The following is a 22,842-nucleotide window of genomic DNA, read 5'->3' on the forward strand; positions in this document are numbered from 1 at the left end:
TTTTCTAAATTCGATTTGCGTTCCGGGTATTATCAAATCCGGGTGGTGGAGGAGGATATCCCCAAGACTGCCTTTCGGACGCACGAAGGCCACTACGAGTTTCTTGTCATGCCGTTTGGCTTGACTAATGCTCCCTCCACTTTTCAAAGTCTTATGAACGAGGTATTTAAACCTTACCTTCGGCGGTTTGTGTTGGTTTTTTTTGACGATATCTTGGTTTACAGTAGGTCCCGGGGTGAGCATCTGGCGCACTTGTCTCTCGTCTTGGACCTCCTCCTGCAACATCAGTTATTTGTCAAAGCTTCAAAGTGCAATTTTGGTGTTACTGAAGTCAGCTATCTTGGGCACATTATTGACAGCAATGGGGTGCGGACAGACCCGGCCAAAACTCAGGCGATGCGAGATTGGCCAATTCCCAAATCAGTCAAGGGGTTGCGTGGGTTCTTAGGCCTCACCGGTTATTATCGTAAGTTCATACAAGGCTATGGCTCGATTGCTGCCCCCCTCTATCAGCTTTTGAAAAAAAATGCCTTTGTTTGGACGGAAACAGCTACTGCCGCGTTTAATGCCTTGCGGGAGGCTGTGACAGCACCACCCGTACTTGCCTTACCTGACTTTAATCAGCCCTTTGTGATTGAATGCGATGCCTCGGGCAGCGGCATTGGCGCCGTACTCCTTCAGCAAGGACGACCCATCGCTTATTTCAGTGCTACACTCAAGAACCGAGCTTTGAATCTGTCTACTTATGAACGGGAATTGTTGGCCTTGGTTTCGGCTGTCAAACGTTGGCGGGCATATTTGTTGGGTCACCAATTCAATGTCAAGACGGACCATTACAGCTTGAAATTTCTCTTGGAACAACAAATTGGTACCCCGGCTCAGCAGAAGTGGCTTAGTAAGCTCTTTGGCTTTGATTTTTCTGTTGAGTATAAGCAGGGCATTGATAACCAAGTGGCTGATGCTTTATCCCGCCAACATGAGGATGTTGTTCAAACTAGGCCGGTGTTGTGTGCTATCACAGTTCCTACGCTGCAGCTTTTGAGTGAGATCAGGTTCTCTTATGAAGGTGATGTTTGGGCCCAACAATTGATCGCACAGCTCACGGCCGACTCTACTGCCTGTCCCAGGTTCAGTTTGCGTAGCGGTGCTCTAATTTACAAGAACAGATTGGTGGTTGGCAACCATGGGGGGGTACGGGAGAAGGTTCTTGACCACGTTCATAGCTCTCCTTTGGCAGGTCATTCGGGCTACGACAAGACTCTCCAACGATCCCAGAAAGATTTCTTTTGGCCAGGAATGAAAGCTGACATCAAAACTTTTGTTAAACATTGTGCCGTTTGCCAAACTACTAAATACCTCAACACTCAACCTTATGGGTTACTCCAACCCCTTCCTATCCCTACGAAAATATGGGCCGACATTAGTCTGGATTTTGTGGAGGGACTTCCCCTTTCCTCGGGCAAGTCAGTTTTGTTGGTAGTCGTTGACCGACTTTCTAAGTATGCTCATTTTTTGGCTCTCTCTCACCCCTATACAGCGGCTTCAGTAGCGCAAGTGTTCTTGGACAATATTTTTCGGCTCCATGGTGTCCCGGAGTCCATGGTAACTGACCGTGACACAGTTTTCACTAGCACTTTTTGGACTAAATTCTTTGATTTACAAGGGACTCGGCTGAACTTTACTACCAGTTATCATCCGCAGAGCGATGGCCAAACTGAGGCAGTGAATAAGGCCCTGGAACAGTATTTGCGGTGCTTCGCGGGAACCCAGCCAAAAAAATGGCTCCAGTGGCTGCCTCTAGCTGAATATTGTTACAATACTACAGTCCATTCCAGCTCTAAAATTACCCCCTTTGAGGCTGTATATGGGCGCCCTCCCCCTCGGTTGTGTGACTATGTGCCCGGTACTACTGCGGTGGCGGCAGTTGACTCCTATCTCCGATCCCGAGAGGATATACTAGCCACTTTGAAAGCCAACCTTGCTAAGAGCCAAAATTCTATGAAACGATTTGCGGATGCCAAGCGAACCCCTATTACCTTTGAAGTAGGCGATATGGTGTACTTAAAATTGCAACCATACAGACAAATGACTGTAGCCCAACGCCAGAATCTGAAATTGGCTCCACGGTATTATGGGCCCTTCACAATATTGCAGAAGGTTGGCACAGTTGCTTACAAGCTTGACCTTCCTCCTACATCTCTTGTCCATCCTGTTTTCCATGTCTCCCAGTTGAAGAAGCATTTGGGCAGTACCTCTGTCCTTTCAGCCACTCTTCCACCTACCAATGTGGAGGGCCAACCCCTGCCTGTTCCAGAAATGGTCTTGGATCGACGCCTTGTACGTTCCGGTACCTCTCCTGCTGCTGAGTTGTTGATAAAGTGGCAGGGACAGGATGCGTCCGAGGCCACCTGGGTCCCTTATCCTCGTTTGGCAGAGCAGTTCCCGGACCTTGTGGGCAAGGTCTGTTGATGGGGAAGGTATTGTCACGACCGTTGTTAGGAGACGTCGTTTTGTGGTTTTATTACAGCCGTGGATGTGAAGAAAGATCTGAAGGCTGAGGCTTGCTTTTGGGGTTAGATATATATTACTATTGTAAGCTAGGGTTGGGTTGTTGAGTAATGTTTTGTTGTTATCTGGGTTAGATTGGAGAGCCGCCTCTCTCAAACAGGCGTTGTCTTGTCTCTTATAATCTGCTGTATCCAGTGAATATTGAAGCCATATATCTATATATATCCCATTTCCGTTTCATAGCTACTGCTGACTTGGTGATTATTGTGTTATAGTGCTGTGTACACTGGGTTGTGTAACACTTTGGAATGGGTTTTCCACTTGAAACTTTTTGAATTGGGTGCGTTGGATTCAAACCGTTAACGTTCGGACCTGGTTCTAAGGCTTTGACAACTAAATCGGGCTTACCCATTTTGTCCTTTTTACCTCCATCAGTGGCATTGATCACGGAGCTTGATTTCGAATTCCCCTTCTTGTTTTTCCTCTGTTTCTTATCCAACTCGGGTTTCAATCCGCTAACCATGGAACTCGCTTTCCCCTTGTTCGCAATCGTTTTTGCTGGTGTTGTAACGATGAGCGAGGAAGCCATCATGGAACTGGTATCACTTTTGATCCGCCTGAGTTCTGGTTTAGAAATCAACGACCACAGCAGATTCTGATGCGCATTATTCTGATTGTTACTGGTTTGACTAGTATTGTTTTGAGTCCCGTGTTGATGCAAATGGTGTGGATCATCCTGGCCCATCAAATGACGGTAATTGACTGCCGACGCGTCCAATTGGCTGTTCAAAGGCATGCTCTGCCTTGAACTATCGAGGAGAGCCAGACCAATGTTAAGAATCCCCTGCGGCCGTCCTGAGGGGCGGCGCACCTGTAACGCCACGAATCGCATACCCACTTGCGGGTGGTGGTGGAGGCGGTGGATCGGCATTGTTGGAGGAGGAATTAGGTTCCCGACAAGGACACGAACAGTCCCCACATGAACGTCACGCAACCAATGGAGAGCGTAGATTACATGACCGCAGAGGTGTCAGAGTAGAGAAATTCGTCGTCCACACGAAAGACAAACTTGTCATTCCAGGTGGGATTTTTGCGCCCGCCGGTATCAACCCTGGTAGAGAGCTTCCGGTCAGGGTGGACCCAAGCGACTGCATAGGTCTTCATATCGCCGGAGAGAGGAGCAAGGTCTTGGGCGGAGATGATATTGAGCTCCAAGAGTTGAAAGGGAGCAGGATATGTCATTGTCACCATTCCAGCAAACTGGCAAAGGAAGAAACCACCCGCCGTCCAAGTCCAGGACGACGAGGGATGGTATTGCAGGAATTGGAATTGGAATGGAGGGAAATGAGGAGAGAAGTTTGGATTTGTGGGCTTGCATTTGAATGGGGTTAATACACTAATACTCTGTTTTGTGGACATTTTTTTTTGTTTATGGGGACTGAAACTATATTTGAAACATCAGTTGAGACTATTTCGGGATCATTTTTATATCTGTTTGTGGCCTTCAATTACCATATTGACTCTTGTGGAGACCGAACACTATCAACTATGAAGTGAGATCTCCATTTCAAAGTGTCAATTGAATAAAAGACAGCATGGAGTGACACCATACTATAAGATTCAGATTTCATACCTTACCAAATACCAAAGCTCGCAAGTACTAAAGCATGTGTTTGGTGTGATGAGGAAGACGGCAGAAACCATGATCAACTTCAGTATACCATTCTCTGTGAGGTGCCGCGACCAACAGAGAATACAAGTATGAAGACAGATACTCGTGAAATCAAAATTTTCTGAGTGCAACGAGAATGATGACCACCTGCTGTATCATTTAGCCTCTTAAAAGAAAATGGGAAACTAGGGTTTCGGCAGAGGCTGCTTCCAAATGAGTGTTCATTCAAAATGTTCATCTAGGGTACTTTGGCAAACGGGTAACTAAGATGCCCGAAACTAAACATCAGTAGAAAGTTTAAAAAATGAATTAATAAATGTATCAAACTGAAGAACCTTCGTCAAAGAGATACATTGAAAAATCTTAATCAGAACAAATGAGCTCAAAATTGAATACGGATTAACTATAACATTAACTTGGTTCACTAGATGAAATAAGTGTCAAACTACGTGACCTATATTCCCAACACATCTCAATAAAACTCGGGTTCCTGAAATATCATTATGTAGTTCTTGAAACTAATGAAGATGAGTGATCTGAGTTGCAACTGGCTAAGAACCAAAACTTGGATTTCCCCAACATTAGAAAAATCTAAGCTGCATAATCTGATTGATATTGCACACTTCTCGATACTTGTTGAGCCGACAAGCCTCGGTCTTGGCGAGGATCTGGTCTATGATAGCCATTTCCTCTCGTTCTGCTGTAATCTCGTTCACTTCCATCATAACCACTTCCCCTACCTAAACTTCGAGCGCCAAAATGCCCCCTAGGAGCATCTGTTTGGTAGCTGCCCCTTCCTCTACCCCTCCCTCCTGTTTAGAATATGTCACAACAAAATTACAGTAGAAGATTCTAATTGTCATAGAAAAAGTAGATAGCCCTTTAACTATGCTACGGACAAAAGAAATGGAAAGGCAAACAAGTACCACCATGGCAGGGATCCTGCCAGGGCAGGTGCCCTAAGCCGACATTGCTAAGAGCTGTTCTGAGGGTTGAACCTAGATCCCTAAGTATGCTATGAAAAGAAGCAAGCCCAAATATTTCTACTGCCAATCAAGTAGTGCTCAATTGGCCAAGTACGTTAAAAATATGGCTTCATGATTCATGTAGTAACATCATCAGTATCGCCAATATTAGTTTATCTGCCTCCTGGTGGCGACCTTGGGGCCTAATAAAATTTTTTTGTTTTCAAAAGAAATTTCAAAGCATAATAAGCACTACCATCTCCGTGAAGAAATTTGTCATGAATGCCAAGTATACTTTGAGACAAATAGAGAATTATTTTGTCCAACCAGACTCTTCCAGTGTGAGAACATCATGAGCTTATTTTATTTTCCTCAAAGTAGAGAACTTGACTCATGGACCAGCTCAAATCACGGACCATTTATATCCAAAGTATCAAACTGAATTCAATAACTTTAAACAAGCCAAGAGTGGGAAGGCTGCCCACCCCACCATCAGGTCAAGCTCACTCGAGAATCCACTCTCACTAGTCAAGGTCACATATCTGGTTAAAATGTCAATTAAATTGCAATTTACTTTCAATGCACTCGTAAACTTCAGTAAATTTAGACCTTTTTCCATGCACACAGGACACTAACAATTTTGGCGGGAATTTAGAAACATACTTCCTACTCGGTAGGGGATGCTGTTTGGTCTCCGCTCTTCAATGTATACTGGTCGTCCAGCAAGCTGTGCAGTGCCCGCCTATAGATAGAACACAAGTAGCACACAACCCCAGTCAGAAGGTTGCCCAAAGTCTTAATTAATAAGGCCCTTGTTAAACTAAATCAACAAAGAAATTAAATATATCAAAATTGATAGGTCAACCCCTATATAGTTACTTGATACAAACTATTGAAATGGCAAACGACAGCAGCTTTTCCATGTATGGAAACGACTTCCTTGCAAAATCGGGAATGTCGTCCCTCCCATCATTTCTTAGGATTTTAAGATTTCCGAGGTCCAAACATCTTGGTAATCCTTAATTACCTAAAAATAATTACGAGCCTCACGAAAAACCAGAGCCTGATAGAGCCATAGAGGTAGTATGAAATTGGAGTCCAATATAAGCCCATTTTAAAGCTAGAATTTAAGGTCTTCTGCTTATAAAAGACATTTTAAGGTCTTTAGTGTTTAGGATTGTTTAACTAAAATCCTAGAACTCATAAACCATAATTAAGACAAAAGGTAGTATATAACATAAATGAGGCCTTTGTGTTTGTAGAGTATATCATACCCTGACTGCATTATGAACACCTGAGATATCTTCAAATTCGACAAATGCATAGCATACACCAACATCCTGCAGAAAAAGAAGGGTTTAGCTCTAAAGAAGATATGCAATGAAAAGGTTAACTCAGTCCACTAGCCATCAACACTGCGAGGGCATTTCAAAGCGGCTGTGAAGAAAAGCAAAAATATTTCTCAAGATAACCCACGGAAACAAACCTTGCGACTTCGGATCACCACACCATCAGGCTTGATCTCACCAAATTTCCTGAATTCTTCCTCGATTTCAGCTTCTGATGTAGTAGGTAGCAAGCTTCTCACATAAACGGATTTGACTTCATCTGAAGCGTGCTCAAGTAATTAACAAACCATATATCAGAATACACGGTGCAAAAGTATTCATGAAAACTCAAAATTTTGCCACTTAAGTAGTGGAAACAAAAAAATACAAGGAAAACTTTTACTTTTTAAAAAACAAACACTTGCGCTTATTTCAGAAATATTCAAAATTGAAAACAAAAACCACCTTTGATTTGTACTGGTTAGAAGTATCAGTTGATATCATTAGTGTACAAAGCACAATAACGGAAAATAATTGCAAACCTTCATCTTCAATGGCGGAAAACTCTTTGACCATGTCTCCTCCAGACCATTCAAATGCATTTGATGATGCAATTGCTTGCTGAGGGTCCTGCGAAGCATGGTTTGATTCTGATGCAGGCGGTGCATTTTTGCTAATGGTAGGCTGAGAAGAAACTGATGGTGCAGATTGCGCTTTAGCTACCCGTAACTTCAAATTAAGATTTAACAGAAAAATAGTCAGTACCACAAATATTACTCTATGATAAAAAATTAAAGCCAGTATGTAGAACGCAGTTACTCAGTATAGTGCATACAATAGAAGCATAAGTCTGCTTTTGGGGCTCCCCAACAGGTTCCTCGACAGAAGCGGGAAATTGATCTTGCGCAACATATAATGAATTTTGAAGTGTACCATTCTCTTCTGCAGCATTGTCTACAAGAACATTCTCAGGTTCAGGTACTTGTTGCAGCTCTTGCTTCATGAAACTATAATTATCAATAGGACCATTTTCTTTGAGATCAGCAGGGGCCACAAAATCCCTAGCTTGGATTTCTCCACCCAGCAAATAATTGGAAACTGCAAAACCATCATTTACAAACCAAAAAAGAGTTAATTCTTTTATCTTTTGGTATGCACTAACATCTAATCATCAAAAAGAAAATAAAATCAAAAGGTCAGCTGACGACATTTATCAATGCATTTTTTGATGGGTGACATTTTTTAATTTTTGGGTTGTTTTAAGGGTGAGGGGAAGGGGGTTTTGCAGCAAACTGCACCATTGAGTTCAATCCTCACCAATTATTTTGTCGTCACCAATTAGTTCAATCTGGACTAATATAGTCTACCTACACAACACTTGTCGTCTTCTATGATCAACATTCTCGCAGTTAAACACAGATATATAATTACGCAGCTTTATAAAATTAAATTGGCAACCTATATTCATAAAAGCCTTCACATCTTTGTTGAAACACATAAATATAGTTATTAAACCCACTCTGGTTACGTTAGGATACCTGGCTCTGCAAGTGTAGAAGAAGTGTTAAACTTCGCATCCAGGTTGCTCTGGGCTAATAAAATGGCAGGATGATGGTGAATTGGTTCCTCATCAACGAAGTGAAAAATGTCATTAAGGACAAAATAACCTTTCTCCTGAGGAGCAAGGAAAAATGTCTGCATAAATGTCCTCTTGCCACTTAAATTCTTTACTTGCACAGAACCAGAAACCATCACAAGAACACCTCTATTCCAAGATTCCAGGGAATGCGCTGTCTTGATTTCAATACCCATATAATTGAGTGACATAATGAGCGCATGGATTTGCTGTAACAGTCCGAGATAATAAGAAAAAATATAATCCAATAGCTCTAATCATTCACAAAGGGGGGGAAAAAAAAAAGTGAACCAGAAAAGGCTGTGCCAAGGAGGCATTTACAAAAGCAGAATGGGTACCTTCAATTTTAAGACAAATAGCATCAACAAATATGGACAATAGTACACCTACGAATTACATGCTAACAATGAGAATGTAAATAGTGAGTGGACAAAGACACACTCATTTTATTTATTTATTTTATAAACAAGACACCATCATTTTGTAGCAACCTTTAAACAACTATAGCCACCCAAGACTCAAAAGATTTTGCTTATGACCAAATGTTTAAGTACTAGTTTTCAAACCGTTAACAAGCCTTTTTCCAATAAGATTGTAGAACACATAAATCTAACAAATACAACATCACTTCTCAAAATAATTGCAGCATTCATAAAAGGGGACCAATCAAAAACACCTATACATACGAATGAGCATATAAAAAAAATGTATGTTGAAATTTGTTTAAGAAGCTAGACTCCAGTTGCACAAGCTCCAGCAGTAGAGGCAGAGTAGGAGAAGGGTAAACGTGCAAACCATTACCCCGACATTGTGGAGAGCTCGCTTCAAAGATTTGAAGCCGTGACACATAGGTTGTGTTGAAGCAAGCAACTTTATCCAGTAGGCCAAGTTTTGCCCTTGTTTATTTCAAAATATCTACAAAATTAATTCTGACTAGCCAACCCTCCCAAAGACTGACACCAATGATTATTATGGTCAATATTACTAAGAGTGTACAACCATAATTAGTAATCAAGTATATAAAATAGCAACTTCCCCGGAAAGATACTTACCAAAAAAACCTTCCACGAAAAGACCCATTTTATTGCATCAAAAGAAGTTTCAACAATACTAATCAAAAAGTGTTAAAGTATTCATGAAATAGAGCACATCAACTTGGGTGTATGCTCTTTAAAGCTAGTTTGCATTGTTCATATGTACAAACATTCCTCTTTCAGTGAAATAGAATAACTCTAGTAGGGTGGAACAGAGAGTTAGGGGGCAGAAAGATCAGGGAGGATTTAAAATAATTATTTTTTTATTTTTTAAAATAAGCACTATATTCTACAAGAATGTGATACCCATAGCAGTAATCTGCAATTCAATGATAAGGACTATAATTTGAATAAATACATATGATACTCCTGTTTCGAAAAAAAAATACATATATTTTTTAAGAACAAAGAAGAAATGTGTTTATAGGGCACCAAGGGGGTGCTAATGAATTATTTTCTCCCATAGGGAATTCTGCAGGAGGGAAACAGTAACTATATCAACCAAGTATAATGCCATGAAATGCATCATCTTCATCTCTCCATCATTTTGAAACATCAACCTACGATAAGGTCTGCAAATTGCATCCTCATCGCTAAGTAATTGTCATAGCCACATGTGATTTAAATCTGGATCAATTTTATAGCTCTCATAATTTAAGCAGGGATAGGCGAGGCAGTTATGTGTATTTGACACAAGGGTTTTCAAGGTTCAATAGGATGTTACACCCTTGATAACCCAAACAACAAACAGAGTGACAATTAATTGTAACTTTGACCCATTATGCTAACATAAGATTTAATCAATCTGCACAATCTTTTCTATTTTCATACTCTTCAGAAATACTGAGTCTCCTGCGATACCTCCACAAAATGCTCATCCGAATAATTTTTCTCATCTAATCTCCATGTTTTTTACAATTTCAGAATTTCAGTCACCGATACGATGACCAAGTGAAATCAACCAATATACTAAAAGGAGCACACACTCAAAAACTTAGAAAGGAAAAAAACCAATACACCTTTGATTAGTTGGAACCAACAGTCCTTTCAAAATGAGTAATAATTGACCACTAAACTTCAAGACTAAAATAACACATAACCAAAACTTTTAAATGGGCCAATTGCATTATCTATGGAACATTATACATTTGGTTACCAAACTCGAGCCCGTTCACACTGCAATTTCCTACCACATACATAACCGAAGACCAACTCAAGCGTTTCACTTGGGAAAGAAATCGAAAACAGAGGTGCAAGCAAGAGAAGTAGAGAGGTACCAGCATTCCGGTGGCAGTTTCTCTGGTGGTTCCATCAATCCGAAGCATTGTGCTGGCGTCACTGAAAAATTGGTGCACAAAGTCCGGCTGCGACTGAAGTACCTGATAGTACTGACCTACAAAGTACGTCCCCACCTGACGACACCAATATAGGATTAACACAGAAATATCAAAAATTAAAAAACAAAAAACAAAATAGAGAATCGGAGAGAGCAAAAAAACAGTGAAGAACCTGAGCAGCAGTGACCGGAATCGAAAACGGAGTGGCCATTTTCAAAAACCCTCAAAAAAAAACCCTAGATCCACAATGCCCCTCAAGATCTGCAACACCACAAAAAATAATCAGTCCTATATAAACCGCAACAAAAAGACATACAGATAAAGAGACCTTGAGGGATAGATTTGATAGGAAGAGACCTTTGAGGGATAGATTTGATAGGAGATACTCTCCACTTGTTTTTGAGTTGCTGATTTTAGATTTGTTATTGCTTTGTTGTGTTTTGTGTGTGCGCACGAGTTGGTGGTGTTGTTCTATCCCTTGCCGCTCTTTTTAGGTATTAGCCGTCACCAGTCTCCAATCAGGCAATCAACTAATCAATTGCTTTTGGTCTGATTCACAATCGATTAAGTTAAACATATATATATATATTTGAGACTCGATTTAATAATACTTTTAGAAAAAAATAACTAATCAAGTGTTTATGATACTTTATTATAATTTGAAGATAAAGTAGGTGAGAATGTTTCATCAAATTCAATTCACTTAATTATTTTTCATTTTATGTCGAGGCCGATACGATTTTATTGGTTAAAATAGTTTTCAAATGTCTAAGAGGTTGAACTTCATTGTGTAAATCACAGTCACTTGACTAACAAATGATATGAGATTTTTTAGTCTTTAACAACTTTATGGTATTAGGGGAATACAAAACTTTATACTATATAATTTTATAAATCAAATTTTGAAATTTCTTGGGAATTTTTATTACAAGATTGATATATATTTTTTTTAATCTTTTTGATAAGCTTAATACATTTTTATTTGTGAATTTTTACCAACAAGATTACCCACTATATATAAATGCATAAATCTGTAGATGTGACCTTTTTGGTATTTGAATGGTTATATTGTATCTGCTTCATGCATAACCTAGCCAACACATCATCAAAATCTATAGCATTAATTCTTCTGCAATGTCATCTACAAGATCGTAGCAAAGGCCCTCACGAACCGAATGCAAAGTATACTTCCTCACATTATCTCAGAGACACAAAGTGCCTTTGTTCCCAATAGGCTTATCTCTGACAACATCCTGGTGGCTTATGAACTCCTTCATTCCCTGAAAAATAGGAGGTCCGGTACCAATGGGCTTTGTGCATTAAAACTGGATATGAGCAAGGCTTACGATAGAGTCGAATGGAATTTTGTTGAAGCAATGCTGGTAAAGATTGGCTTTCATCTCTCTTGGGTTTCCATTATCATGCGATGCATCACTTCAGTTCAATTCTCTGTTTTGATCAATGGCAATGCTTATGGCTCGTTTAGACCCGAACGAGGGCTCCGTCAAGGAGACCCTCTATCCCCTTTTCTATTTTTGATTTGTGCAGAAGGTCTATCAGCTCTACTTTCTGATGCGGAAAAGAAAATTTTCATTAGCGGAGCAGCAGCTAGTAGGAGTGGGCCACGGATCACACATCTATTTTTCGCTGATGATAGTCTTTTGTTTTGCAAAGCCAACTAAATGGAATGTTCTGCAGTTCAACAGTTGCTTCAAACTTATGAGAGAGCATCGGGACAGAAGATTAATTTTGATAAATCTGGGGTCTATTTTAGCTCCAATACAAGAGATGCAGAAAGGAACCGGGTTTTATCTTTGTTAGGAGTCCGCCATATGATCAGCCCAGAGTGGTACCTTGGTTTGCCTGCGATGATCGGCAAAGAGAAGAAAAGAGCCTTTAATCATATCAAGGAGAGAATAATGAACCGCATCACCGGCTGGAAAGAGAAATTTCTTTCTCAATCTGGGAAGGAGATCTTGATTAAGGCAGTCATCCAATCTATACCCACCTATGCGATAAGTGTGTTCCAACTTCCAAAGTCCTTTCTGGAAGACATTATAGTAGCTTTGAACAAATTTTGGTGGAAACACAAAGGTGAGAAGGGGATTTGCTGGACGAAATGGAAGTCAATGTGCATACCGAAAGCTTCAGGAGGGATGGGTTTCAGGAGTCTTGAATCTTTCAATCTAGCTATCCTAGCAAAGCAAGGGTGGAGGCTAATTCAAAATGGAAATTCTCTATGTTCCAAAATCCTTAAAGCCAAGTATTATCCTCATGGGGATTTCATGGGAGCGTGTGTGGGAAATAATCCTTCTTTATCTTGGCGTAGTATCTGTGCAGGGCGTCAAATTTTGGACTTGGGTTTGATCTGGAGGGTGGGAAATGGCCAGGCGGCATCAATTTGGTTTGATAAATGGATTCCCAGACCATGGAAGTTTAATCTAGTTACTCCAATTAATCCTAAATGGGGGCATCTAAGGGTTAGTCATTTCATCGATGGTCAAAGAAGGTGCTGGAATGAAAGTGCTGTTAGGAAACTTCTTCTACCCATTGATGCTGAGGCTGTTTTGAATATTCCTTTGGGTAATGTTAATGCCCCTGATGCTCGAAGATGGCATTTTGATGCCAAGGGCTGCTATTCGATTAAAAGTGGTTACAAGACTTTTGAACAATGGCTTCGTTTTTCTTCTGGTGCCCCTGCCTCAAGTAGTCCATCTGGTTCTATTCCGTGGCACCACATCTGAACTATGGATGTCCCCCCAAAATTAAAGCTTTTGCTTGGAGATTTTGTCATGATTTCATCTCTTCCTTTTCCAATTTTCGAATGGGATTCACTAATTATCATCCTGGGTGTTTGCTATGCGGAAATAGTTTAGATTCTATGAAGCATATGTTATTTCAATGTGGTTGGGTTCGGAGGGCCTTCAAGGAAGCGGGAGTCTCCCTTCCATCCCCTACGTCTGGGAACTGTTCGATTGAACACTGGTTGAGTAAGATTGTTGAGGAATTTTCAAAGGGTCAGTACTCTAGAATTTTCACTTGCCTTTGGCATATTTGGCGTATGAGAAACCAAATTCTTCATAATAACAGATCGTTTAAATCTGAGGAGGTAGGGAGGATGATGACAACATTTCTAGCAGATTACCAAGAAGCCCAGCCCCCTAATCTGCATGGGTCCAGCCGCATTAGTCAGCCCCCGATCAAATGGAGGCCTCCACAAACCTCAGTGATTAAGATCAATTTCGACGCAGCTCTTCGAGACTCCAAGGTGGGAATTGGTGTAATTGCCCGTGATGCGGAAGGGACTCACATTGCTTCCAAAACAATTTGTGTTCCGGGGCCTTTGAACCCCCTTTTTGCAGAAAGTATCGCAGCCAAGGAGGCTTTGGTTTTTGCCAAGTCCCTCAACTATCATGATGTAGTGCTGGAAGGGGATTCTCTGTTGGTTATCAAGGCGCTGGAGAGAAATGAAGTGGACTTATCTGAGAATGGATTGTGTGTTGCTTCTACAAAAAATCTACTTGATTCCTCCGTTCATGTCAGCTTCTCTCATGTTAAAAGATCAGCAAATTATGTTGCTGACACGCTAGCTAAGTATGCTTTATCTAATTATGTTTCTCATGAGTGGTTGGGAGAGAAGCCTGCCTTCCTCCGTCATGTAATTGAGACTGATTGTCTCTTTCTTTCTTCTTAATGGAAGTTTTCTTCTCAAAAAAAAAATTATTCTACCTTCTTTTTTTTTTTTTTTTTTTGAAAGGCCCACAGACCACACACACGCTAAGCCATGCCCGAGGGGCATGAAGGCCACCACAGCGGATGAAAAACTACCCAAATCCCAACCCCCTGGTGAGAATAGAACCCTGGACCTCAAGGTCTTGGGCAAATAACCAGACCAACCAGGCTATCTCCCATTAGGGATGGCAACGGGTCGGGTACCCTTCCATTTATAAAATACCAAAACTGTTTCCATTTAATATACTCTATACCAAAACCGTTCCAAAACCATTTAAAAAACCATTTAAATTTCCAAAACTGAAACCGTTCCATAACCGTTTATCATCGGGTACCCATTTACCATTTAACTTTTAATTTTTTTATTTTTTTATTTGAAGATTATATTAATATAAATTAATATTGAGTATGATTTATATTAATTATGATTTTATAATTCAAATTAGTCTAATTTATAGTTTTATTAGTATGCTTCTATAAATATATACGTTTTAATATGCTTTATCATGTTATAATTTAATATCCTAGTAGTATATATTTATGGATGATTTATAATATTATTACTATAATGAATTTTTTTATTAAACGGTTCGAATACCCTAAACCCGGCACCAAAAACCAAACCCGACCATAAAACATGACGGGTTTGAAAACAAAAACCAAAACCGTTTCCAAAACCAATAGGATCGGTTTTCGGATTTTAAACGGACCGGATACCCTGTGGATAGTGCTAGGATCGGTTTTTTTTGTCATCTCTATCTCCCATTCTCAATTCTTCTACCTTCTTGTTTTTCCTTCAATCATTTTTTACCTTTTTGTCTATACGCACACAATAGTTCTCGTATGCGAACCTCTGCAAGTTAATAAATCATCTACTTTATAAAAACAAACGTGTCCGCCTAATCAACAAAAAAGAAATTAAAAAGAAAAAACCAACTCAGTTTTTTAACGGCCAACTTAGCTCTGTTATAATGGAAATTAGCATGAGATGCCTGTTTAGTCCATTGTTCAAAATACAGGAGCTCAAACAACCCGGGAAAAAAATATTGAGACTCAATCGACAAGTTTTACAAAGTACATGACCTATTTTGAGAACTATCCCTAATCTGAAACATAAAAGCTTCCCAAAGCCTAAAAGATATGCAATCACACTTATAAAAGCCCATTAGAATGAGAGAAGGTCTCCACTGGCCCGGCCCATGAAAGGACGTTACAAAATACAAACCAATGAAAAACAAAGCGCGAAACTGTCTCCCCTACGCTTGCACGAATTCAACCTCTCTCTCTCTCTCTGCAGGTCCTCGCTGCGCACACACATATGGGTTGCCTCCAATTGGGATTGAGATGTCTCTGTACATCTGATCCTCCGTACGCCAAATTAATGGGTACCAATGTCCTTCACGAATCAAAGGCAAGAACCAATTCTTCATTTCAGAAATTTGTGTCATGTCCTTTCATATGAACACTCTTCCCATCGTAACAATGTCCTTCACGAATCAAAGGCCAGAACCAATTCTTCATTTCAGAAATTTTTGTCATGTCCTTTCATATGAACACTCTTCCCATCAACAAGTACAGTCAACTCTGCAAATCAAAGAATCGGTTCATGAAGAGGACGTCTGTTAAACTTATTGGGCCCTTAACCCAACCCCCTAAAAGGCCTATTAAGGAGTTGAAGGAACCCTCAATTATAGTACGATTAGTAGTTTTAATTTATGTCGATGACCTTATTATTACTGGTGATAATATTGCAGCCATCTCCAATATTAAAAAAGTTCTTCATCAAAAGTTTGCCATTAAAGATCTTGGGGTCCTTAAATATTTTTTGGGAATCGAAATGGCTACATCTCACAAAGGTCTTGTTTTGAATCAAAGAAAGTATGTGTTAGATTTGTTGTGTGAAGTTGACATGCTCGATTGCAAGCCTGCAAATACACCGTTGGACAGTAAACTAAACTTGGCTGTAGATGGTGAATCTCTTCGGTCGCCTCAAATTTATCAAAGGTTGGTAGGTAAGCTTATTTACCTCACCATTACTCGACCCGATATTAGTCATGCAGTCAGTATTGTGAGTCAATTTATGCACTCTCCAACCATTGTTCATATGGGAATTGTTAAACGAATTCTCAGATATTTGAAGGGGTCTATTGGTCGTGGTCTACTTATGAAGAACAATGGTCATACACAAATAATCGGCTACACCGACGCTGATTGGGCCGGCAACTCTCTTGATCGTAAATCCACTACTGGCTATTGTATATTTGTTGGTGGCAATCTTGTTTCGTGGAAGAGTAAAAAACAGCTCGTGGTTGCTCGTTCTAGCGCTGAAGCCGAATATCGTGCAATGGCTTCCACTGCTTCTGAACTTATCTGGCTAAAGGCATTGTTGGTCGATCTTGGTTTTCTTCATCCTCAACCAATGACTCTCTGCTGCGATAATCAAGCCGCCATGCATATTGCCTCCAATCCAGTATTTCATGAGAGAACCAAACATATTGAAGTCGATTGTCATTACGTCCGTGAAAAAGTTCAGTCTCAGTTAATTTCTACCAAATATACTCGAAGTCAAGACCAACTTGCGGACATGTTCACTAAGGCTCTTTCTTCAGCTCAATTTCATTCGTTACTTTCCAAGCTTGGATCAATCAATATCCTTGCTCCAGCTTGAGGGGGAGTATTGGATGTCATTAGTCAACTTTGATGGCTGCCAACCTTCAACCTTGATGGTTGCCAACTTTGAATGTGTTCATTAGTCATTAGTCAACTTTGATGGCTGCCAACCTTCAACCTATTGTCCAGCCTTTTCCAGGAAGGTGGGCTGGGAACTGCCACGGCCCAATGGGCTAAGATGGTGGGGAGGCTGGCTCTGGGTTGTGCCATCGTGGGCTTTTTCTACAACGTCATTCTTTACTTTGGGCCAAAAACCACATCACTTTGTAGGGTTTTCCGTTTGGAGATTTAGAGCCCTCTCATTTCATTCGCCGAACCACCCTCCACCCTCCCTTCCCCAAAGCAGCGCATACGCCAGGTACTCTCATTCCCTGCTCTGATTTTGGTTTCTCTTCCTCGCTTTCTTTCTTGATGTTCATCTCTGATTTTGGTTTCAGCCAGGTATCCTTCCCTTTCTTGATGTTCATCGCTGATTTTGATTTCTCTTCCTCGTTTTCTCACTCTAATTTGGAACTTTGTTGCTGTAGTTGCTCTAATATCTGCTTAGGGTATTTTTAGGTGTTTTGTGGCTTTTGTTGCTTATATTTTGAAATTTATTCCTTGTTAGTATAGACTATAGACTGTAGATGATAAAAGGCGAAGAACTGGTTACTTGGGTAGCCGAAGTTAGATTAACATTAGGAAATTCTTGCTGAGTTTCCTGATGGGTTTTACTGCTGTTGAAACTTAAGCGAGTTAAGCTTTAGACAACCAAAGCTTCAAGTGGAACGGTACAAATAGTAGTGAATGTACCAATTTGATCCAAGATGCTTTACTTTTTGAGTGAGTTTGAGGCCTAGAAGAGTCTACTGCTGTAATTTTTAGGCTCAAAGTGTTCAGTGCCTGTTGATTGTGGATGCTGCCACTTAGACCCCCCCCCCCCTTTTTCTTTGTTCGTTAATAGGATGTCAGGTATTGCAATTTGATCCAACGATTACAGCTTATTGGGATGGGTTGAAGAAGGATATCATGATGAAGAGAGGTTTAGTTTGATAAAATTTTATACAAACTTGTTGTAGTTTTAAATTAGTGTGTCAAACTTGTCACGATGTGTTGTACTTTTATCAAATGTTTAGTGATGTAGTTAAATGAACTAATTTAAATGAGCTTTTTTAAAATGGATTTGAAAAAATGGTTACTCATTTGGTTATTTGGGTTAGAGTTGGTGATTTTTTGAGAAATCAAGTGAGGTATCAAAGTACTGTAGCAGAAATGAGTGTTTTGATTACTCATTTTGGTTACTAACATTGGTGATGCTCTCATGTAGTTTCATCTGCTTTTATCTCAAGCAATTGATTCGCCCCAATTTCACGAAGTGCTGTCTTGGAGCTTTCATGGCTTCAAGCAGCAGAGTATTGGATTATTTCTTCTCAGAGATGCCACATTTTTTCAAGATAATGAATGAAGACATACTCAGATATAAATTTGTAAGCATATTCTCTCTGTTATCTTTTCTCTTTTCTTTTTGCGATTTACAATGAAAATATTCATCTTCAAAAAAAATAGTTAAATGTATGTTGGTACCGTGTAATTGGTTTTGCTTTTCAGTGGCTGGGAGATTCTGTCCTACTTATGGTTTTGTTTCAAAAGGGGGTCTTTCGCTTTGAAAGATTGTTGTATTCTTTGAATCCAAATCAAGATGTGGGTTTGGGCCAAGGTAGTGAAAACGTAAGATCGGATCGGAATCGGAGAAGGGGTGTAAAATCGGAATCGCAAAATCGAATCGTAAAATCGTAAGATTTTACATACAATGTAAAAATAAGCATATTTTGCAATCCTAAGACATGTAACAAGAATAACATAATGCAATAATAATTAGATAATGCCATACATGTTCAAAGTTCTAACAATCAAACATACTAAAAATTAAACACATGCTACATAAATTCAATCTCATGTTCCAACAACAAACATACAAACTAATAAATTAACACAAATCATCAAGATCATCATCTTCACCACTCCCACCACCATCACTCCCATTATATTCATCTCCCTCTCCCTCCTCCATATTCACATTTTCTTCTATATCTTCATCCTCAATTGGGTTGCTATCAAGTTCAATTGTCATATCATGAATCCCATCATTTCCAACCGGTTCAACAATTTGAGCATTGACATCCTCATTAGGAGAAGGAACATCCACACCTCCCTCCGTGATCCATTCATTATCTGAACCAATATCTTCAAAGGTTGGCAACTCCATACTTCTAAATTTCTTATTCTTCAATTTGGAATTGTACATCACAAACACCAAGTCATTCATCTTCTTTTGGTGAAGACGATTCCTTTTCTTGGTATGAACCTAAAACCACACAATGAGTTAATTGAGAAGTATTGAAGTTCCTAACATTTAACAAACAAACTTAAAAAATAAACTCGAATCTTACCATCTCAAATGCACTCCAGTTACGCTCGCATCCAGAAGAGCTACAAGTTAAACTAAGCACTCGAATAGCAAATCTTTGAAGTTCGGGAACATCATCTCCATAAGTGTTCCACCAATCAGCAGGATGCTTTTTCTCTAATAAATCCCTAGCATCAATCCTAGAAAACATACATTGACCATGATGGAATATATCAAGCTGTGAGATTATTGTATTTCTTTCATTTCGTTACTTCTACATGCACTTTTTCTCAAATCTTTCTTGAATAGCTCATTCATGGTCACTTGAGTAGAATTGTTTTTCCCTTTACCCTTATACATAGCTGATGTCATCCTAGTTTGAGACTCAGGTAGTGTTTCACTAACTGAGCTCCCAATTTCATGTTGACGCAACAAACTCTTCCTTTCCTTAGCTTCCATACCTTGAGACAAAATCTCCAACATTCTCTTCCTCACATCATCGGGTACACTTCGACAAGCTCCTACATTATCGTTTGTACAAGCAAGGTGATGCTTAAAACGATATATACCTCCGCTGCTAATTTTGGCACAAAATTTACATTGCACCTTCTTTGCATCATGACCAACCTCAATACCATATTCCCATCCTATATCATTTCTACTCCCTGAAGCATTTTTTCTCCTAATACTTGCAGTTGCATTTCCAGAACCAGAAGTTGACATTTTATTAATTGAAAATCAAAGAACTGCATACCAGAATGGTCGAGGTGTAGAATAGTCACAGAGTCAAGAGAAACTTCAGTATCAGATCACTATTGCATCATCTCCAGGACCACTTGTCGGCGTCTTCTCAGTTCTCAGTCGATGAAGTATTCTAGGTTAGAAATTTCACGAACTGTAATAAGGAGTTGGCTTGGCTGTATAAGAACTTGGGCTAAGGTTGAATTGGGCCAGAATAACATAAAAACTTGGGCTAAGGTTGAATTGGGCCATAATAACATAAGAACTTGGGCTAAGGTTGAATTGGGCCAGAATAATATAAGAACTCAGAATAATAAAAATTGGCCCAAAAAATAAGGCCCAGTCTAACACATAGGCTTATAAGGACAGTTCTCAAGATCGTTAAAATCGTGTATAAAATCGCGATTTTAACGATTTTAACGAGTTTAAGCGCGATCTGCGTCGATCTTGATGTGGCAACGAGTTTACCACTATTCTACTCGAAATCTTAGGTAAGATCGTAAGATCGAGCGATTTTACGAGCATAAGCGCGATTTTGACTACCTTGGTTTGGGCTCTAAATTGACTCCTCCATGTGTGATATTGAGTTGATCACTATGTTACTTAGCAAACTGTTTTATGAATTATGATATTGTTATGGAAAACAATGGCTAATGGGCGTCAATTATTTTAAAAATTATGCCAATAAAGGTTTATAATTGGTAAGACATCCTTCCAGAGATTAATGGAACTCCAAGGTGTTTGAAAGGTAGAGTTCCCATGTTTGATTTTGCAGCCTAAACTTGTACCTCTTCTGACTAGCAAGCACAGTAAATTCACTTTAAACTAGCATTTTCTTTGAGAGTTCTCTCTCAAATTTTGTTGCTGATTTAGATATTCTATTATAGTCTCTGCTGCTGATTGGGATTTGGGGCTAATACATTTTTTGTTTAATTATTCTTTTATTTGCTGAGTGAATAGTTTATGCATTTCTGGAATAAGTGATATATTGTCTACAGTCACTTCAACTACAGCCACTTCCTAGTTTATGCAGATATACGTCTGAATCTTATCAGTAAATTTCTATATATGATATACCTATGTTGAAGTTTCTTTTCACCATAGAAGACACCAAAAAAAATAACTAGGGAAATAGCATGCGGAACTTAATGTACCTTAGGGTCCCAGGTGGGACAGTTTGGGCAGTAGAATTATCAAAACCCAATGAAATAGTTTAAACTTTAAAGTGAGATGTTTTCTAGTATAAGTGCTCTGATTAGGCTAATATTTTCTGAAATTATTTTTTTTATTCATTGAAGAAATAGTTCATACAATTTCCATTCTGGATAAAGTTGTGTGTTTTCTATGAAGAAAAAAATGAATATTGCAGCATCTTCCTAATTTAATTTGTATATTTGTCTACCTTAACTATCAGTTAACTTCCTTGCTCATAATTCGATTCTCTTTTCTTACTAAGGTAAACCAAGAAAGTTCATGAGAAGATACGGAATCAACCTGCTGAACATGGTGATCCTTAGGGTTCCAAGTGGTGCAGTTTGGCATATGGCATTATTGAAGGAAGATGACGATGTTTGGTTATACCATGGATGGAGAGAATTTGTGGAGTATTATTCTTTAGAATTTGGTCACGTAGTGGTGTTTCAACATAAAGGATCTGATGAATTCAATGTACTTATATTTGACAAGAGTGCCACAGATCCAGTATCCATTCTGCCATGCTGTCTGCAGTGAGGAGCCACAATCTGATGGAGAGATGAAGCATCTGAAGATGATGATTCTGTTCCAATCTTAGAGGGCTTCACCACTAGCCGAGGAGCTGGAAAGAGGTCAATCATTAAATCTCCTCATCCTTATTGTTCTGGCAAAGAATTTGGAGGTAAGGAGCCTTCATTATGCTTCTCATTTGCTTCATACTTTCTTCTCTTCTTTCTCATGATTGCTGACATGCATGCTTTAAAATCTTCCTGCAAAAATGGAAAAAGGTGGAGGTATGTCTACTGGTTGCAGAAGGGGGAAAGCTCTGGTTGTTTACAGACCACGTGCATTCACATGGAAGGAAAAGGCTGAAGCCTTCAAGAGAGCTAAGGATTTCCAATCTGACAATCCTTCTTGCATGATTGCCATACAACCCCGCTATGTTCTTGGCAAATATGAATTGGTAAGGTTTCAATTGAAATAATTTGGAAAACTTGCACAATAAATGGAACGACTTTTAATGATTGATGGATTTATACTCTTTCATAATGTTAGAGTAATTTTTTGTCGAAGAATTCTGTAAGTGCATTCTTTTCCCCTTTCTTTTCAAAAAAAATGCAGGCTATACTGGTCAACTTTGCCAAAAAGCATCTTCAGATAAAGCACAGTGAAGTCGTCCTCCATGGTTCTAATGGGAGAACTTGGTCTGCAATCTACAATTACTATCCCAACCTAGCAAGGCCCAAGGCAGCAATCAGTGTAGGCTGGAGGGAATTTGTCTGTGACAATGGTATAAAACTTGGAGATGTTTGTGTATTTGAGTTGATTGGGACCCGTGGAATCACACTGAATGTTTTTATTTTCTGAGGTGTGATTCTATTGTCAGACTATTTCTTATTCTAGCTAGTATGTAACTATGGATAGGTGGAATGTGCATCAATGAGATGTACAAAATGCCTTCGTAAATGGAGATTTGGAGGAAGATATATACATACATGGAAGTGTTCCTCTAGGCTACTAAGGCGATAACAAGAAGTATTTATGTAAATTGAAAAATTCTATCTATGGTTTAAAGCAGACTTCTAGGCAATGGAATGTGAAATGCAAAAATACTCTTCTTTGATAGATGATTACTCTA

General features: G+C 39.4%; 4 protein-coding genes and 1 long non-coding RNA gene across 7 annotated transcripts; 2 read left to right on the forward strand and 3 right to left on the reverse strand.

Annotated features, from left to right (window-relative positions):
* Positions 1-2,683: 2,683 nt before the first annotated feature.
* On the reverse strand, positions 2,684-3,439 carry LOC120014225. The gene has a single exon (XM_038866143.1). It carries the CDS (start codon positions 3,437-3,439, stop codon positions 2,684-2,686), a length of 756 nt encoding a protein of 251 aa, XP_038722071.1.
* Positions 3,440-4,465: 1,026 nt separating this feature from the next.
* On the reverse strand, positions 4,466-10,994 carry LOC120015763 (nuclear transport factor 2-like). Of its 2 annotated transcripts, none has more exons than XM_038868312.1 (10): positions 10,838-10,994; positions 10,653-10,741; positions 10,421-10,555; positions 8,012-8,318; positions 7,309-7,571; positions 7,016-7,202; positions 6,632-6,753; positions 6,420-6,485; positions 5,809-5,887; positions 4,466-4,992 (listed from the first exon to the last, which is right to left on the reverse strand). In XM_038868312.1, the coding sequence occupies exons 2-10, from the start codon at positions 10,689-10,691 to the stop codon at positions 4,772-4,774; spliced, it is 1,419 nt and encodes a 472-aa protein (XP_038724240.1). In that variant the 5' UTR covers positions 10,692-10,741; positions 10,838-10,994; the 3' UTR covers positions 4,466-4,771. The 2 variants fall into 2 exon arrangements, with proteins under 2 accessions (XP_038724240.1, XP_038724241.1); XM_038868313.1 differs by lacking the exon at positions 10,838-10,994 and adding an exon at positions 10,810-10,831 and having other exon boundaries at positions 10,653-10,743.
* A 2,310-nt stretch (positions 10,995-13,304) lies between these two features.
* On the forward strand, positions 13,305-14,174 carry LOC120014227. The gene has a single exon (XM_038866144.1). It carries the CDS (start codon positions 13,305-13,307, stop codon positions 14,172-14,174), a length of 870 nt encoding a protein of 289 aa, XP_038722072.1.
* A 3,000-nt stretch (positions 14,175-17,174) lies between these two features.
* On the forward strand, positions 17,175-22,774 carry LOC120014705. 2 transcript variants are annotated; one of them, XR_005471614.1, is made up of 5 exons: positions 17,175-17,240; positions 18,189-18,348; positions 21,466-21,885; positions 21,992-22,167; positions 22,326-22,774. It is a non-coding gene; the product is annotated as an uncharacterized LOC120014705 (long non-coding RNA). The 2 variants fall into 2 exon arrangements; XR_005471613.1 differs by having other exon boundaries at positions 21,992-22,774.
* Positions 18,707-19,504, reverse strand: LOC120014704. Its single transcript, XM_038866736.1, has 2 exons — positions 19,312-19,504; positions 18,707-19,226 (listed from the first exon to the last, which is right to left on the reverse strand). Exons 1-2 carry the CDS (start codon positions 19,477-19,479, stop codon positions 18,849-18,851), a joined length of 546 nt encoding a protein of 181 aa, XP_038722664.1. The 5' UTR covers positions 19,480-19,504; the 3' UTR covers positions 18,707-18,848.
* Positions 22,775-22,842: the final 68 nt, after the last annotated feature.

The sequence above is a fragment of the Tripterygium wilfordii genome, chromosome 14, assembly GCF_013401445.1.
Source record: "Tripterygium wilfordii isolate XIE 37 chromosome 14, ASM1340144v1, whole genome shotgun sequence".
Lineage (NCBI taxonomy): Eukaryota > Viridiplantae > Streptophyta > Magnoliopsida > Celastrales > Celastraceae > Tripterygium > Tripterygium wilfordii.

Coding starts and splice junctions, on each gene's coding strand:
- LOC120014225 (XM_038866143.1), bottom strand. CDS start 3,439: ATGCCGATCCACCGCCTCCACCACCACCCGCAAGTGGGTATGCGATTC.
- LOC120014704 (XM_038866736.1), bottom strand. CDS start 19,479: ATGTTTTCTAGGATTGATGCTAGGGATTTATTAGAGAAAAAGCATCCT. Junction 19,227..19,311: donor ACTGGAGTGCATTTGAGATG/GTAAGATTCGAG, acceptor GTGTGGTTTTAG/GTTCATACCAAGAAAAGGAA.
- LOC120015763 (XM_038868312.1), bottom strand. CDS start 10,691: ATGGCCACTCCGTTTTCGATTCCGGTCACTGCTGCTCAG. Junction 7,203..7,308: donor AGCAGACTTATGCTTCTATT/GTATGCACTATA, acceptor CTTAATTTGAAG/TTACGGGTAGCTAAAGCGCA. Junction 5,888..6,419: donor GTGTTCATAATGCAGTCAGG/GTATGATATACT, acceptor TTCTATCTATAG/GCGGGCACTGCACAGCTTGC.
- LOC120014227 (XM_038866144.1), top strand. CDS start 13,305: ATGGGATTCACTAATTATCATCCTGGGTGTTTGCTATGCGGAAATAGT.